This window comes from Eleutherodactylus coqui, chromosome 4 (genome assembly GCF_035609145.1).
Source record: "Eleutherodactylus coqui strain aEleCoq1 chromosome 4, aEleCoq1.hap1, whole genome shotgun sequence".
In the NCBI taxonomy this organism is placed as follows: domain Eukaryota; kingdom Metazoa; phylum Chordata; class Amphibia; order Anura; family Eleutherodactylidae; genus Eleutherodactylus; species Eleutherodactylus coqui.
Window position 1 is genome coordinate 260,699,302 of NC_089840.1, and position 17,689 is coordinate 260,716,990.

At 45.4% G+C, this 17,689-nt stretch overlaps 1 protein-coding gene across 3 annotated transcripts in view; it reads left to right on the forward strand.

Moving 5' to 3' along the window:
• The first annotated feature begins 3,260 nt into the window (after window positions 1–3,260).
• BNIP3 (BCL2 interacting protein 3) overlaps window positions 3,261–17,689 on the forward strand; it is a 52,548-nt gene continuing 38,119 nt past the window's right edge. The window contains exon 1 of one of the 3 annotated variants that reach the window (XM_066601191.1): window positions 3,261–3,461. In XM_066601191.1, coding sequence (XP_066457288.1) covers window positions 3,416–3,461 — 46 coding nt within the window. In that variant the 5' untranslated portion in view covers window positions 3,261–3,415. The remainder of the gene's footprint in view (window positions 3,462–17,689) is intronic. The other 2 variants (XM_066601189.1, XM_066601190.1) reach the window with 2 other exon arrangements.

Consider the following 17,689-nt stretch of genomic DNA (forward strand, 5'->3'; position numbering starts at 1 on the left):
GGGCTCTGGTATCTTACCTCCCACACTGGGGTTGGCTGTCAGCCATGCTGGATCGGATCTTCACCTACCCGGTAGGTTGACACAGTGTTTCCACATCCATAGTCCTTACAAGTTTACTCCTATTCATTGTCTGTGGAGGTGTTACAGGTTTTGTCCAGATACGTATAGGCCATAGTCACACAAGTAGATTAGGGGTGCAATTATGCACCGGAAATACGGCTGAGTGTCCTGACCTGACTGTGAGTTGATGTGACCTGACTGCTCTGAGTTCAGGTCAGTAGACCGGCGGTCGGGCCAGTTTATTTGACTACGTATAATTATGCCTGTAATACTGGCCTTAGATATAAAATCTATAACAAGTCCACAGACAGTGAATATGAGTAAATCGCTCCACCTTGTAAAGCCTGACAGAATCCACAATGTGTGAACCTGGTCGGAGCGCTTCTCCTGATTGTAAATGTTGGGGCTACAAAGTTATTGTTGTTATTATTGTTTTTGGTGTTATTGATATTAGGTAAAAAAAAATATAACTAAAAAAATTGGACATCAGCGACTGAAATTCCCTGCTGCACAAAAATATGGAACCTGACCAATCTTTAGTGCGCAAAGTGCAGGAGTTTTCATAGATTCCAATGGGTGATGAATAAAAGGGAGGGGGAGGAGTTCACGCTCGGAAAAGAAGACAGCTGCCTGTATTTTAGACATTAGATGTCATTAGGATGATTTCTACCGACCGCGGGAATTCCGAACATGTGAATGGGTGATTTAAACGCTAATGAAGCTCAGGACTTAATCAAGGAAAATCGCCCGTACATTTTTAGCGGAAATAGCCGTGGTTTTTCTGCACACAGAATTTTTGCACGATTAGGTCCCTCGCGTGAACGAGCCCTTCAGCCTTATTCACACGAGCGTTTTTACGTGGCTAATTTAGCTGTGCAAAAAAATCGTAACCATCTGAAGCGTTGCTTTCCCATTCAGACAAATGATTTTTGGGCACACAAAAAGGGCCGACCAAAAAATATAGCATATAGCCGCTTGAAATCAGCAACCGAAATTCCATACTGGTGAAAAATATAGGCCTTGCCCTATCTTTGGGCCGTACAACACTGGAGGCTTCATAGAGTTCTATAGGAGTCTATGGGAGCTGTCAGGAAAGGAAGGGAGTTTAGCAACGGCGAGTAAATGAGAATGCAGCCAATTCTGCGCCATTTAGGTGCTGAGGTGGCCACAATGGAATTAGAATTGCTGCGGGTATTCCATTGTGGAATACTCAGTGATTCTGCAATGTGTGAAGCCAGCCTTAAGCCTCTTTCACGCAAGCGTTATTTAAAATCTCCAATAGCTGCGCTAAAAAATGGTGAATATTGCGTGAACGAAGAATTGGTTGTGGCTATTTCTCACAGCTGGCTGTGGCATCTTGCAGTGCACTGACGCCGCAGCCCCAAAATCCTTCGCTCGGCAAAACAGCTGTAACGAGTTGAAATGCCTCACTAGACGCACCTGTCATTGTTTAGCTGCCTGTCCACGGGCGTTGCAGTATCCTGCAGCGGATCTCCGCCACAGGAGCTGCCGCCCGGGAGCAGGAGCTGGCAGACGGATCTTCGCTGTCAGCCTATCTGAGAGATAGGCTGACTGTTGAGAATCGCGGCAATTTGCAGCATGCTGCAAATTGCCGGTTGCAAGTGGAGAATCACAATGATTCTCCACTCGTGGACAGGAGACCGGTGCTGGAAAGTTTCAGACAGCGAGATTCGTTGCAGCTTCTTCCAGTTAATGCGATTTTCGCCCGCATTGTGGAATCTCAGCAAAATTCGGCCCTGGGAGCAGCAGCGTCCGCGCATACCTGTCACTTTCAGTTTTCATCTACACTGTTTATGGTCTGCATGGCTTGCCTAGTGATGACGTGGAATCCGTGTGTTTTCCGCAATGTCATTGTGGAAGGGCTGCGGATCGCATAGCTTCCATTGACTCCAATGGAAGCCGTCCGAGTTGAATCTGCGGAAAAATAGAGCTTGCTGCAATTTTTCCTCCACTTGTGGAAACTGCAGTTAGTTTCCGCAAGTGTGGAGGAAGAATCGATTTCCCATAACATGCTATGGGCACTACTTGCTGCGGACCCGCAGTGCGGGCACCTGCCGCAGATTCCGCAGCAAATATCCAGCAGTGGGCAGGAGCCCTTCATGAGTTCCCCATCACCACATCCTCTCGCAGAGAGTTCCATAGTCTCACTGCTCTTACACTAAAGAACCCCCTTCTATGTCGGTGTAGAAACCTTCTTTCCTCTAGACGTAGAGAGCGCCCCCTTGTTACAGTCACAGTCCTGGGTATAAATAGATGATGGGAGAGATCTCTATATTGACCCTTGATATATTTATACATAGTTATTGGGTTGTCCCTCAGCAGTCTTTTTTCTAAACTAAAAAAACCCAATTTTGATGACTTCTGGGTACTGTAGTCCGCCCATTCCATTTATTACTTTAGTTGCCCGCCTCTGTACACGCTCAAGCTCTGATATGTCCTTCTTGAGTACTGGTACCCAAAACTGTCCACAATATCCCATGTGTGGTCTGACCAGTGACTTGTAAGAACAATGTTCTCGTCATGTGACCCTAGACCTCTTTTGATGCACCCCATGATCTTATTTGCCTTGGCAGCAGCTGCCTGACACTGGTTGCTCCAGTTAAGCTTACAGTTAACTAAAATCCCCAAGTTCTTTTCCCTCTCGGTGTTCCCCAGTGGTTTCCCATTTAGTGTGTAATGGTGACATGTATTTCCTCTGCCCATGTGCAGAACCTTACATTTATCAGTGTTAAACCTCATTTGCCACTTTTCTGCCCCCAACTTATCCAGATCCATATGCAACTGCCTTGTGTCCTCTCTTGTTTCCTATTTCTTTACATCGTTTATTATTATAATTAGGATGAAAGTTCCTATTCTGCGTGTTGCTATGATTATTGTTGTTCTTATTGAGATGATGAAAGTTGTTATTATTCTTGTTGACGCACTTCTTCTCCATGCTTTCCTCTAGTCATCGCCTGCTCCCCACTTCCTATGTGACTCTACATATCCCAGTGATCACAGCCAGTACTGCAGTGTCTCAGTAACAGCTCACAATCAAGCTAAGGAAACCAAATGACAAGCTCCTTGCAGCCAATCATTGCAGCCTTGACATAGAACTTGTGCAGAACTAGTTGGGCTGTGTGCAGACCAATGGCCGCCTGTGATATGTCAGTCCTGGCCCTCCAGCATAGAGGGTGGGAGCAGCTCCAGCTAATCAGCTCCTGGCTACGTGTGAAGCGTCATCCTTGGAGCTTAAAGCAATAACAATAACAAGCCAGTGACAAAGCCAGCTGCAGCAGCTGTGACAGTACATGCGAACAGTGGAGCGCAGCTCTGAGCACCCAGCACTGGCACCATGTCCCACTCTGAAGGGCACAACCTCCAGGATGAGCCCCTACAGGGTAAGAATATCTCCTTCTACCCTCTCATCTTCCAAAAAAAAGACCTATACTCTATTATGCATTTCTAATAGAAGCAGATGTAGCAGAGCTGAATATGTCATTTGACTCCGAATGCATTGTATATTGCAATAGCATAGAAGGTTTTTACCGGTATTTAATATTAATATTTCCATAATATGGTGCTGAGTTGTGCCAAGTGATAAAGTCAGCTCTGCTACATCCTCCAAGAATAGCAGATTGCACTGTGTACATTGAGCGTTCTAAGCAGCGCAAGCCTTATTTGCCTTCTAAACCTGCTTCTTTGTATTTGTCGTCTGCGTTCCCTGGCACATGTGAAAAGCATGCGGTGTGATTGCTTTTCCCAGGGGTTTGTTGACATGCTCTAGACTAGGGCAATTGGAGTCCATCGCTGCGTGTTTCCTAATAGTCAGCAGAGCTGGATTCCTGACATCAGCGACCGGTGACGTTGGCTGCTACAACGATTAAATTGTCCCCAAATAGAACCTGTCTGCAGATATGACGTGAAATATACAAGTGTAGCAGAGCTGAGTTTGTCAGTGTAGCAGAAATGAGATTTGGTTCTGCTTTTACATAGTTGTACTATATAAACAGCAGAATGACACAATCAGCTCTGCTACATCTGTAACAGTGTTATGTGTTGGCTTCTGTGTAAACAATGACTCCATGAGGACTGTCAGCTCAGCACTGCTGTATAGGCTATTCTTGTGAAAGGACCTTTGTTGTGTGAGTTATGGTTACAAGGTAGTTTTTTATGTGTATCATGGGTTAGTTTTCGGCCAGCGGTCGTCTACAAACCGTTGCTTGAACTAAGATTGCCAATATCCCCCTTGGAGTTGTAGTTCAGCAACAGCTTTAAGAATCGCAGCACCTTGAAAATAAAGAATCCATTAAACTCTGGTTTATTTCTTCTGATCAGTTATTAAGAGCATGTGGCAGGACGGGGTTAACGCTTCAGTGCCATTAAAATAATGTAAGGGGTTAAAATTCTAAACCAACCGAAACGCAACACATGGAAAGTAACTAATCCAGGAAAATGTAAAACCGTGCTCAGAAAATCTATGGAATTATCTGTAATCACCGGCATAATCTCACAGGGTCGTCCCATGGCAGCTGCTGATGTGCTGCTGCAGTTGTGCAGAGATCTGCTACAATGTATCAGTGTAGGTCAGATGTTGCTGTCTGGGATTCTGAATGTTTAGCTGATTGTTTAGACTGGATACAATTGTATCCACTTACTGTAAGCACAGGCTCACATGTATGTTAGGACTATGAGCTGCTGTGACAGCTTGAAATGTGTCTGCTTGTCGCGCCATTCTATGTCCTTCCTGTTGGGATTTTAGTATGTGTCAGTAAAGCCGTGATTTTACGGATATTGGATGCATTTCTTGCTGTCTTATTGCGGATTTTGATGCCGAACTCACCCCCTCATTGAGAAGAAATGGATTCTGCAGCGTAAGCGGCAATAAAATTGACATGTTGCGGATTTAAATTGCGCGCCGCATGTCAATTTCTGCGCAAGTCTTGTGCAGATTTTTTCCGTAGCATGTGACCGAGATTTTCAAAATCGCATCTACTTTGCTGCTACTGTAAATGCCGCAGATTTTGTCTGTGGGGGGTCCGCACGGAAAATCCACAGCAAATCCGCCCCATGTAAACATGGCCTAAGCAGTTCTAGGGCTGCAGAGGTTTTTGGGCTTTTCTTGAAGAGTTAAATGTTCTATTTTACTGACAGCAAGCAGAGATCTTGAAAATTGTGAGGAAGGGGAATACAAAATATAAGAATTGCTGAATTTTTCATGAGGGCTCCTTCACACTGGCGAGAAAATCGCGCGATTTCCCCAGTGCTGGCCCTATTGAAAACAGTGGGAGAACATCGTGAGAAGAAGAGAACCCCCGCAGGGATGCCAGGCTGTTTCCATGTGAAAATGCCTCGCATCCAGGGGATTTCATAAGGATTGCGAGGGCGATATTGGCAGGGAATCACAGCCCGATATTGCTCTAGCCAAGGTGCAGGAGCCCTGATTGAGGCCGGCTTCACATGAGTATGCGCAATGTATTTGCGCACTGAACGAGGCTTTTTTTGCGTGCGTATCAGCGCATTTCACTGTACTTTTTAGCCCACCGGGCATGTTCAGTTGTGCGCAGGACACAAAAACGCACCAATTGAAGTGGCTAATTCGTCTACTGAGTTGCAGATGTGTTCTTTTTCCTACGGAATTATGCAATGTTTCCCGCATTTTCCCGCGTATTGAGCACGCATGTGACGTCTATGGGAACTTTGGTGCGCAAACACACACTTTTTTTTTTTTGCGTGGCCAAAATGTGCGCACAAATTACAGAAATGTGTAAAATCTATTGATATCAATGACTTTCTATTCTCTGCTCATTAAGTGCGCAATTTTTTCCCATGCAAATACATCTGTGTGAAGCCGGCCTAAAGGGGGGTTTCCTGGACTAAAATATTGATGACCTGTCCTCAGAATAGTCTTGTCACCAGGTGTCCAGCAGCACTCTTATATATATATCCAGTACAGGGTGAGGTATCAGTCCATGCACAGCCAGCGACAGGGGATCATGGACCTTCAAATCCCCAATGTAAGTCCAAAAGCACGAGGAATAGTGGCAGCATCAAGGGTGTAAAGTAAAAAATCAAGATGTCTTTATTGCTTTATGTTCTAAAAAGGCAACGTTTCGACCAGAGGTCTTCATCAAGCCTTAAACACATATGTCAAATGCCAATTTTATATACAATGCAGCAGACATAGCCATACCAATCACCATTAAAAGACCCACCCACAACAAGAATAAACAATAAACACCTGTAAAAACCATCATGTGGTTAATGGATAACATCTTCCAGATCTTTGCCTCCATGTCTCCTGTGTTTTTGTTGGCGAGTCCAAAACGGAAGAGCGCATGCGCGGGAGTATAGAGAAGCCATGGTGATTGGTATGGCTATGTCTGCTACATTGTATTTAAGATTGGCATTTGACATATGTGTTTAGGCTTGATAAAGACCTCTGGTCGAAACGTTGCCTTTTTAGAACATGAAGCAATAAAGACATCTTGATTTTTTACTTTATACCCTTGATGCTGCCACTATTTCTCGTGCTTTCCTCAGAATAGATCATCAGTATAGGGGCTCCTACTCACTTGCATTTTTTTAAAGCTGCGATATCGCTGCGTTTTCTTAACGCGAATGTCAATGGGACTTTCTAATGTTAAAAATACATCGCAGGTTTGTGCTTTGCTATTTTTGTGCGATGCGTTTTTAACATTAGAAAGTGCCATAGGCAATCGCGTAAAAAAAAAAAAAAGCAGTGATATCGCAGCGTTAAAAAAAACACAAGTGGGTAGGAGCCCTAAGATTGGTGGGGTCTGATTTTCAGGACTCTCGCTGATCAGGTCATACGGCACAGCAGCCTTTTCAACCAGCTGATCAGTAGACCCCTGCTGACTTGATATTGGTGACCTATCCTCAGTCAGCAGTATCCATGTCCCAAAAATCCCTTTAATCTTTAGTTGCGTAGAGTCTAGCTTTACTATAATGCATCTACTCATGGATTACAATGTGGGGAATTGATTAAGAGCTACTTTAACACAGGGCTCAGGATCAGGCTTACTGGGGTTTCCTCTAGCAGGGAAGAACAAGCTGGGGATTCGGGCCGGGGCGCTGCTACAGGACCTTGAGGGTCAGTCTGTACTACAGCCGGTATAACTGAAGGAGTCATGGAGGATTCATGAGCCTGTTTCAGAGTCAGGGACATCAAGTTGTCCAACTTGGGCCACGTCCAGTTGGCTGTAAGATGGTGGCGTTCAGCCTCATACGCCGCTTGGGGGTCAGCAACCCAACAGGCACTCTGGGAGAAATTTTGAAAAGATGGAGCCTTACTCATGCTTTGCTTCAACAACTTTAATGTGAATGATAAAACGAGTTTTTAATGGAGGCCTTACTTGGGCGGCTGGTAAGTAATAAAAGTTTCTTTACTGTAATTGAAGTGCTGGTTATTGTAAATCAAGACATAGGTGAGACTCAGCCAGGAGTTCCCACACAAAGTTTCTGGAGTATTTAGATTCCCATACGTTGAGTTTACTTAAACACGGGCTGTCCTGAAACTTGTTCTCGCCATTGGTGCAAACAGGGCTGCATGGTGGTGGAGCCGTAGGGGCCCTTTTACACTTCCCATGCCCGCGGGTATCACATCTTATATCAAAGCTAGAGGTGGTACAACAGGGTACTAGAACCTCCATGCCCACCTGTATCACATCATGTATCCAAGTTTGAGGTGGACCAACAGGGTGCTAAAGCCTCCATGTCCACCCGTATCACATCTCCTATCAAGGTGTGAATATATTTAGCCCTGCACTTTTATATAAGCCACACCTCTTAGAAAGGCCACTCCCATTTGCCCCATTACTTCTCTATTTTACACAATTATAAGCTATGGCTGCTAGGGGGCAACTGCACCATCCTGCAATAATCTTCATACATCAGACTGAATGTCTTTTATACAAAGACAAGTAATAAAGAGCCGAGATGATTTATGTTCTGTCCTATAATCAGCACTGCTAAAATAAACTTCCAGTTAATGTATTATTGATTTGACATTGCTGTGTGTCGCCATCTGATCTTCAGGTCTTAGGTATAAAATGGATTACTGGTATAGCAGCTCAGCCCCCCCACAAGAGCTGATTTTGGGGGTGCTCAGATTCAGACCTCACTGGTCTAACATTGATGAACTATCACTTTTTAAAAAACTTTAAAACTCCTTTAAAGGGAACCCGTCACCTCCTTACAACACTGTAGACTAAGTTATGGTGCTGTTAAGGGACATGACGGGGCCGGGTGAGGTATTTTTTATATCCACCCATTCCCGCGATCCAACACTGTTAGCTGTTGAAGTAGGTGCGTGGCATGGAAATCTGACTCTTTTCAGGGTTCCGTGCATGCGCTGCCCCATAGACTTGTATAGGACCGCATGTGCAAAGGACTCTGAAAGAGTTAGACTTTTGTGCCGCGCCCCAACTTCAGAGGGGGGCATTGCTATAACTTAGTTCATGGGGACATGACAAGATCCCCTTAGAGGGTTATCCCTATCTTTGAAATTATGCTCTATGTCTATGCTTTATGATTGATGCAGATCCGACCTCCGTGGCTCCCATGTGAATGAAGGGGCCACAGAGCTGATTTGGTGCTGCGTCATTTTCACTGATTTCCCCTGCACAGCAGCGCCCCATGCCGCCTCCTGTGCAGGTGAAGCTAAGGCTGGATTCACATACATCAGTTATATCAAGCCAGTTTTGGCGCAACTGACGCCATTTTAGTGCACTTTTTGCACAGCTCCGGCATCCGTAGCCAGAAACAGACGGACAGGAAAACGCTGCATGCAACATTTCTTCTATCTGGTGCAAGGAGGCTTCGGGCAAGAGAAACTGGTGCGCCGGATGCCTAGAACTGTCCCACGGGAAACTAGCTCTAGCATCCATGACCCTCTGGCATTTCCGACCTTTCACTCTCCACATTGTGGGTCTCCCAGTGTTAGACCTCCACTAATGATAAAGGGATGGCAGATCCTTGTGCTAGGCCAAAAATGTATAAATATCACTATAAGGTCAGGTTCACACAAGCGCATGTGTATTTGCGCGCACATAAGCGTAGCATTTTTAAAGTACGAACGGTGCTTTTTTCTGTGCACATTGGGCTATTGCACTATACTTTCTGCACCCATGCATGCAGCAAACTAAGACGCACCAATTTAAATGGCTAATTAGTCTAATGAGTTCCAGATGTGTTCTTTTGCCTGCGCAATTACGCAGGGTTTCATGCACCTCCTAGCATATGGCGCATGCATTTGCATCTCCATTGACTTCTATGGGGACTTTAGGTGCACAAATGTGCAGGAAAATAGCGCATGTTGCGTTTTTTTTCGCATGACCGAAATGCGCAAGATACGTGCATATGAACAAACCTCTTGAAATCAATGTGTCCTATTCTCTGCGCACACAAATATATCCGTATGAAACTGGCCTAAAAATGGTATCCTGTTTTAGAAATTTTTTTTTGGCAATTCTCAACACAAAGTTGGGGCAAATATCTATGAAAACTGTTGAACCGTAAAACCGTATTGGCTATCCATGACAACCAATCAGAGCTCAGCTTTCATTTTACAACCGCAGTTTAAAAACAATGCAAGCTGAGCTCTGATTGGTTGCTGTGGTCGACGAAGATAGTTTTACTGTTATACAGTTTTCATAAATGAGGCCCAAAATGTCCAATGTTAAGTGTTTTTGGTTCTTCCATCCGTATCCAAGCGGCGCACGCCTGAGACATTTATTCCTGCACAATAATGAGGACCAGAAGAGACTTTTATGACCCCCTCTTTGATATCACTATAATTACTGTATAGTGAGATGTGACAAGCGGCAGACCCAGAGGAGCGGTGGTGACAAGAGCCCTGGCCCGCAGCAAGGAGACGGCAGGTTATCTACTGTGCAATTACAGTATGGCGGTAATACAAGCATGGAAGTGATCTTCATATTTCTATGTTTCTAGAAGTCACTCTGGGGATTTCTTAACCCTTTGATTGGCATCTTAGTTCTGCTGCATCAGAATTTTTGTCGGTGTCCGAGTCCTGTCCTTGTATTTAATGGGCAGCAACCAGATCCATTATAGTCAATCAGGCTATACATACAGGCGCTTTTCACATAGAACGATGTGAAAAAAAATCACAGCATGTCCAATCTGCATCTGTATCACGGATGAGAATCAGACATGTAATGACTATTACCACCGGGGATCAGACAGGACATAGATGTGTGTCTGGTGATGTCTGTTGGGTGTTGCCTAAGAATATTAGGTGCAGCTCAAAGGCATAACTTGAAGCTTCTGGGCCCCAATGCAAAACTTGTAACAGGGCCCCCAACTATAATGCTTTATTCATAGTACTGGGCCCCCTATATGGAGAAGAGAGGCCTTATGGCCCCCTAAGGCTCCTGGGCCCGGGTGCAACCGCATCCCCTGCACCCTCTATAGTTATGTCCCTGGTGCAACAAATAACGCTGTGGGAATCCAGACTTATGAGACACTTTTGAGTAAATATCAGGTCATTATGACACAGGTACCGATGTACAATGGGTCACATTTACTAAGAACGGCATTTCATATATCGGCGGTCTTACTGAAATGCCCTGTCGCATCTCTGGCTGTCCGTGTACTCGAAAGTCTAATCTACACCAACCACAGGCCATGTGCAAGAAGTTTATCTCAGTCTCACCCTGCTGATAAATTCATATCCATGTCTAGAACTGTGGAGCCACTTTTAGAGACTCACATCTACTGAAGTGACACTGCGACTCAGAGCATAACCTGAAGCTCCCGGGCCCCGATGCAAAACTTGTAACAGGGCCCCCAACTATAATGCTTTACTCATAGTACTGGGTTCCCTATATGGAGCAGAGAGGCCTTATGGCCCCCTAAGGCTCCTGGGCCTGGGTACAACTGCATCCCCTGCACCCTCTATAGTTACGCCCCTGCTGCGACTCATTTTGTGACTTTTTAAAAAGTTACACTTCTTCAGTCCAGCTTAAAACCTCGTTCTACACGAACGCCGCCACCATTTCACTCCTTTGCAAACGTGGAGTGAAAAACATAAGTCAGTAAAAAGTTGCAAATATTTGAGGGAACTCCCACTTGTGCAAAAATGTTGCAAAAATTTGCACCATTTGGATGACAGAAAACGACTGCACGGCCCTTGACAAGTTCCTTCCAGAGCAAATGTCATACTGATGAAGCCACATATGTGTGAATGTGTTAGGAAAAGTGGGTGGAGCTTCAGAAAAGCACTTAGTGCTACTTATTTCTCGAGAAGTCTTGGGGCAAATTCAGCATTGCATGCTGGGCATGCTCGGAGCTTGGGAAAGATAGAAACCAGGACTGCAGTAATGGGCAGTGACTGCTGCCAGCTCTGTCCATCCCACCCCTGGCTTGCTATATTCCGCCTCTCCCCAGTCCTGGTATCTATTTTCCATGCTCCGAGCATGCTCAGAATGCAATGATGAATAGACCCGTGATGAGAAACACTTTAAGAGGGCAAAGAGAGGTAAAAAGATGTGAGTGACAAACCGGGACTGTCTGTCCCACAGCGGCAGCTGAGAGGTGCTATATGTACGCCAGGTTTATATGAGGATGATCATTCTATGGCAAGCTGCCTCCGATCTGTATGTAGGGGCTTCTAGTAAAATATAACTAAATCTGTACTTTTACGGGCATTTCCTACACCATTTTCCTGAGAACACAATGAGATTATGTCTGAGATTAAGTAACCGGCAAGTCTAGACATGCTGCTCCAGGTTTATACCACCTCTCTGACTAATACAGGAATATAGCAAAAGCAGCATAAAATGATCTACATAATATAATACTGTATACTCACTCATTTAGCCTGTCCAGTAGACCAACAATTCAGTGGTAAGACCCCCATTGATCAAACTTTTATCGCTTTTCCCATGGATAGGTGATAAATAGAGATGAGTGAGCATACTCGGTAAGGCAATATACTCAAGAGCATCGCCTTTTTCGAGTACCTGCTGGCTCGTCCCTGAAGATTCGGGGGGAGCCGCGGGGGTCAGCGGGGGATGAGAGAGAGAGAGAGAGAATATATAAATATAAATATATATATATATATATTAATGAATTATGGAGGCTGCTGGGCTCTTCGGAACTTTCAGCGCAACAGATGTTTTGTGAAGCCTTCTCCAGATCTGTGCCTCCACACAATCCTGTCTCTGAGCTCTACAGGCAGTTTTGGCTCTGATATGCATTGTGAGCTGATTATGGGGTAATAGGTGCAGAATGATGAGAAAAAAACTGATTTTTTGGGAAAAAAATTGCACAAGACCACAACCTAACAAACAGTGAAAGGGTCTGAAGACTTTCTGAATGCATTGTATGTAAACTAGAGAGTGCCCCTTGACCATATGAACTTAAGGGACCCTTAGAGACTTGCTGTATCTCTAATAAGAAGAGTGTGGTAATAAGAAGCTGGCCTGGGCTGGATAGTACTAGGAGAAGAAATATTTCATCACAAGTTTTCTACTTTTGGACAACTGCTTCTCCGTGTCGAATAGCAAGAAGGGGAATCCCTCTTCATTAGGAGGTCTCCATAACTGCAATGCTTGTCCTGCACAGACCTGTCCGCTGGACTACGGGAAACTCTATACTGTTTATCACGTACTTTATTTTTAGAGCAAGTCATTATAACAAGGCCAAGGATACATGCTGACTTCTACCATTTACAGGTACAACTTGGAACTTGCAATTTAAAGGGGTTATCTGGATGTGAACCAGGCATCCAAATCTGTTAACCCTTTCCAATCCACTGCCTGGCATCTGAAGACATTCTGATTGAAGGCTGTACCACTCTGATGTCGGAAGACGTCCGGCAGGATATTCTTACTGTAGATTACTGTCCGCTCTATTGTTGGGGGCCTCTCCAGCATCTCCCATACGCAGTACTGGCTCTAGCCATTGAAGTCAATGGAAGCCATCTGATCCAAGGCCCGTCTGTAGTGACAGCTGTGAATCTGCATCATTGCCTAGCGAGGGCACGGCATCTTCTGTACATCCGCATATGCAGATGAAGACACTGAAGACAGGTATGCACGGGGTCTGCAGGGGTCGCCAGCCGGGCAACCGGTCAGATTCCGCTGCGGGATCCTGCATGCGGAATCCGACTCTGTCGGGTGCATCCGGCCTAATACTGTTTTTCCATCAAGATTGTACAGGAAGTCTTATAAGCCAGGCAGGGCTTCCTAGAAAAAAAGGTATGCAAATAAGCTTGCATCCAGAAGGAAGAAGGCTGACTCTCTAGTGCCCCCTATTGTAAGCCAACTCTATAAATCAATTTCCAACCCATTATAGAGATTATCTAGCCCCTAAATTGTTTGAAAACCTGCTTAGTTTGTTAAAAAAAAAGTCATACTCACCTCACTAGATACTTAACTGCTCTGTTCTACTGGTGTCTGATCCCTTGCTGTTCTCGTTGCTCTCTAGCCAAAACTTTCTAAACTGTATGGTAACTAATGCTAGAAGTCTGACCAATACGTTTAATGAACTGGAAGTAATAATGTCTGAGGAAAACTGCAACATAGCAGGAATAACGGAGACCTAGTTGGATGAAAGCAGTGACTGGGCAATCAACTTACAGTGTTACAGTCTGTACAGAAGGGATCATAAAAAATGGAGAGAGGGAGGGGCTTACCTTTATGTAAAATCCTATTTAAAGCCCACTCTATGGGAGGATATGTGAGGGAGATGAACAAGTAGAGTCTCCATGGGTAGAGATACGTGGAGGGAAAAACAATAATAAAATCCTAATAAGGGTTTTCTATAGACCACCGAATATAACTATCTGGATATGAACTGAGAAGCCAAAACCTGTGAATCTTTTATCAGGAAGCTACAAAAATAACAAACTTTAGGAAGGCAAAGTTTGATCAGCTTGGAGATGCCCATAACCTTACTGACTGGAATAATGTCCTCAAAAATAAGAGTACAAACAATAAATGGGAAATGTTTAAAAACATCTAAAATGCTCACTGTGAGGGGTTAACTCTGGAGAGTAAGCTCTCCACTAAATGTCACCAGTCTAACCCAGGAAGAGGTACAGAGCTGCCTTAAAAAGATTGAAGTAGACAAATTGCCGGGTCCCAATGGCATACACCCCTGGGTTGTAAGGGAATTAAAGGGGTTGTCCCGCGCCGAAACTGTTTTTTTTTTTTAACCCGCCCCCCCCCCCCCCCCCGTTCGGCGCGAGACAACCCCGATGCAGGGGATAAAAAAACAAACCGGAGAGTGCTTACCTGAATCCCGGTGGTCCGGCGTCTTCATACTCACCTGCTGAAGATGGCCGCCGGGATCCTCTCTCTCTGTGAGCAGGGCTTCTGTGCGGTCCATTGCCGATTCCAGCCTCCTGATTGGCTGGAATCGGCACGTGACGGGGCGGAGCTACACGGAGCCGGCATTCTGCACGAGCGGCCCCATTGAAGACAGCAGAAGACCCGGACTGCGCAAGCGCGGCTAATTTGGCCATTAGAGGCCGAAAATTAGTCGGCACCATGGAGACGAGGACGCCAGCAACGGAGCAGGTAAGTGAAAAACTTTTGATAACTTCTGTATGGCTCATAATTAATGCACAATGTACATTACAAAGTGCATTAATATGGCCATACAGAAGTGTATAGACCCACTTTGTTTCGCGGGACAACCCCTTTAAGTAATGTGATAGAAAGACCGTACTTACTTATATTTAAGAACGCTATAGTGACAGGGTCTGTCCAACTGGATTGGTGCATAGTTAATCTGGTGCCAGTATTTAAAAAAGCATTGAAAATTGAGCCCAGAAACTACGGGCCGGTAAGTCTTACTTCTATTATGGGTAAAATGTTTGAAGGGTTTTTAAGAGATGCTATCCTGGAGTGCAGCATCCGAGGAGTGGGCCCCAGCCTAGAAGACAGCGGGGTTTAGTTGTAGGCCTTGTCATGGTGGCACTACCGTTTCCCACCCAGAGGGTAACCAAGGACACATCCAAGGGGCCGAGAGCAGGCTATTAAATTAGGTTAACCCACTGGTGGTTTACCTTAGTTCGCGTTGTCACGGGTGACACCATCGTTCCTTCCTCCGCGATGCAGGAATAAAGAGTCCACACGCAGGGTTGAGGGTTACAGGCAGAACCAGCAACGGTCGGTAAAGCCATTTACTTAAACACAACTTGAAACAAAATCCAGTCCAGTCCACACTTGACATCCACTGGCGGTATAGGTAGTGCAGGAGATCACGTGGTGTGACACAGAGGAGACATCGGAGGACAGAGTGACTTACACAGGCTAAGTTATCTGTGAATCTCTGGTCCTGGACACCTTCTCACGAACACTGACTCTCTACCGGCACACACTCGCGGACTAGTAGATTTGGACACTGTGCTGCACAGCGGGAACTCGCAATTCTTGCAGCTTAGTGTCCAAATCTACTACTCTGTAGTAGATTTTCACTCTCCTATTCCTCCACACGGGGAAGAAGAAGGGGGCCACAACACACGCCTTCTATCCTCTCAGCCTCTTCCATATCCACTACACACAGACTGAAGGTGTCTGTGTGCAGATCGGACTCTCTCAATGACAACTCCTCCAAAGGACAGACTGTAAGGAATCCACACACTCATGCACCTTGCACCCACATATATAAAACAAGGTCACATGACATACAAAGAGATACTTTTCCAGACATAACCCAGACAGTAACCCATTCAGTGCTGCAGGTGTGCAATACACATCATATTCACTCACATGGAACACATTGACAATACACATAAGTACAAGACTACATAGATCATTCAGAAACATCCAGAAGCTTCTACACATTAACTTCTGTACACTACAGAAAATAGCTGTATTATCCATATCAGCATGGGTTTATGAGGGGTCGCTCCTGTCAGACCAACCTGATCAGCTTCTACGAGGAGGTAAGTTCTAGACTGGACCGGGGAGAGTCATTGGATCTTGTACAAACCTGAGTGCTTGATGCTGTGCTGCATAATAGGGTGGTATATAAAATGAGAATGCTTGGTCCGGGTGAGAATGTGTGTAAGAGGGTAAATAACTGGGCAGTGATAGAAAGCAGAGGGGGATATTAATGGTGCATACTCTGAGTGGGTCACATACTAGTGGGGTACCATAGGGGGCGGTACTGGAGGGGTCACCGTTACTAGTGGGGTATCACAGGGGTCGGTACTGGGGCCTATTCTTATTAATATATTTACTGATAAATGCAAGGTCATACACATGGGCAGAGGAAATACATGTTACCATTACACAATTATTGGGAAACCACTGGGTAACCAGAAAACCCCCTTTAGCGGATGAGAAGAACTCAATGACTTATTCAGTGGAGATTTTCCTTTAGGGTCAGCAGAATATCTTTGCATTGATACAACACTGACCGGACAACTATGATGTTGAAAGTGCATTATTGCAGTAACCTCTCTGGGCATTGCATCAGCGACCATGTATCCGGGTCATACTGCCATTCTCTGGTGTTATGCAAGAATCCGGGAATCTTCCATAATGTTACACCAAGTGCTTTTATTTTGGATTATGTTTGCAGTGATAATACTGGCAGAATGTGCCCCCATCATAACATATAAGGAAGCTGTATATACATTGTATTCTCCTCGTGTAGAAAGCTGCAAGATGGCCACATAACAACACCAAAACACATCAGTGAATAGATACGGTGCCAGAACCAAGATCATAAATAAAGCAACAGAACCAAGTTCAGAACATACATACAGGGATATAATAGCAAGGGTGAAGCCCAGCAGCAGACATTCCTGTGACCCCCTTGCGTGTGGCCGAGCATTATCCTGCTGGAAGCAGCCATGAGAGGAACACATGTGGCTGCAGGATGCCCTGAACATATTGCTGAGCTGTCATTGTCCTTCATTTTACTACGGTACTAGGGGGGACAGACAGTTGTATGTGATGGCCCCCAGACCATCACACCAGCAGTGAGAGCAGGATTGAGATGCTCACCCCTAGGTTTCCAAACATGAACATGACAGGTGTTCTTGCCCAAACTAAATCTGGATTCATCACTGAAGACAACTTGGTTCCATTTTGTAGCGTCCAGTTTCGCCGTTCACAACACTAATGGAGGCAACAGTGTGTGGATGTCAGAAGCAGAACACGTAATGGGCACTATGAGACTAAATGTCCTTCAGCCAAGTGCCTGGAAATTGTTCCGACAGACACAGGCGCCTGTAACGATGGTGCCAACTGTCTTTGGATGTCAGACAACGAAACAGTTGGAGCTGTTCGTTCTTGTCAGACGCTCCTCTGTTCTGGTGGTCTGTCAAGGGGGTTCTGAGCCCGGTCACCTTGTGTACTCTCACTCATCCACTGGTCCCAACACCTCCTAACAGTCTGGTCAGACGCTCCTCTCTACTGGTGGTCTGTAGGGGGCGTCCAGAGCCCAGTCACCTTGTGTGCCCTCACACATCCACTGGTCCCAGCACCTCCTAACAGTCTAGTCAGATGCTCCTCTCTACTGGTGGTCTGCAGGGGGCGTCCTGAGCCCGGTCACCTTGTGTACTCTCACTCATCCACTGGTCCCAACACCTCCTAACAGTCTGGTCAGACACTCCTCTCTACGT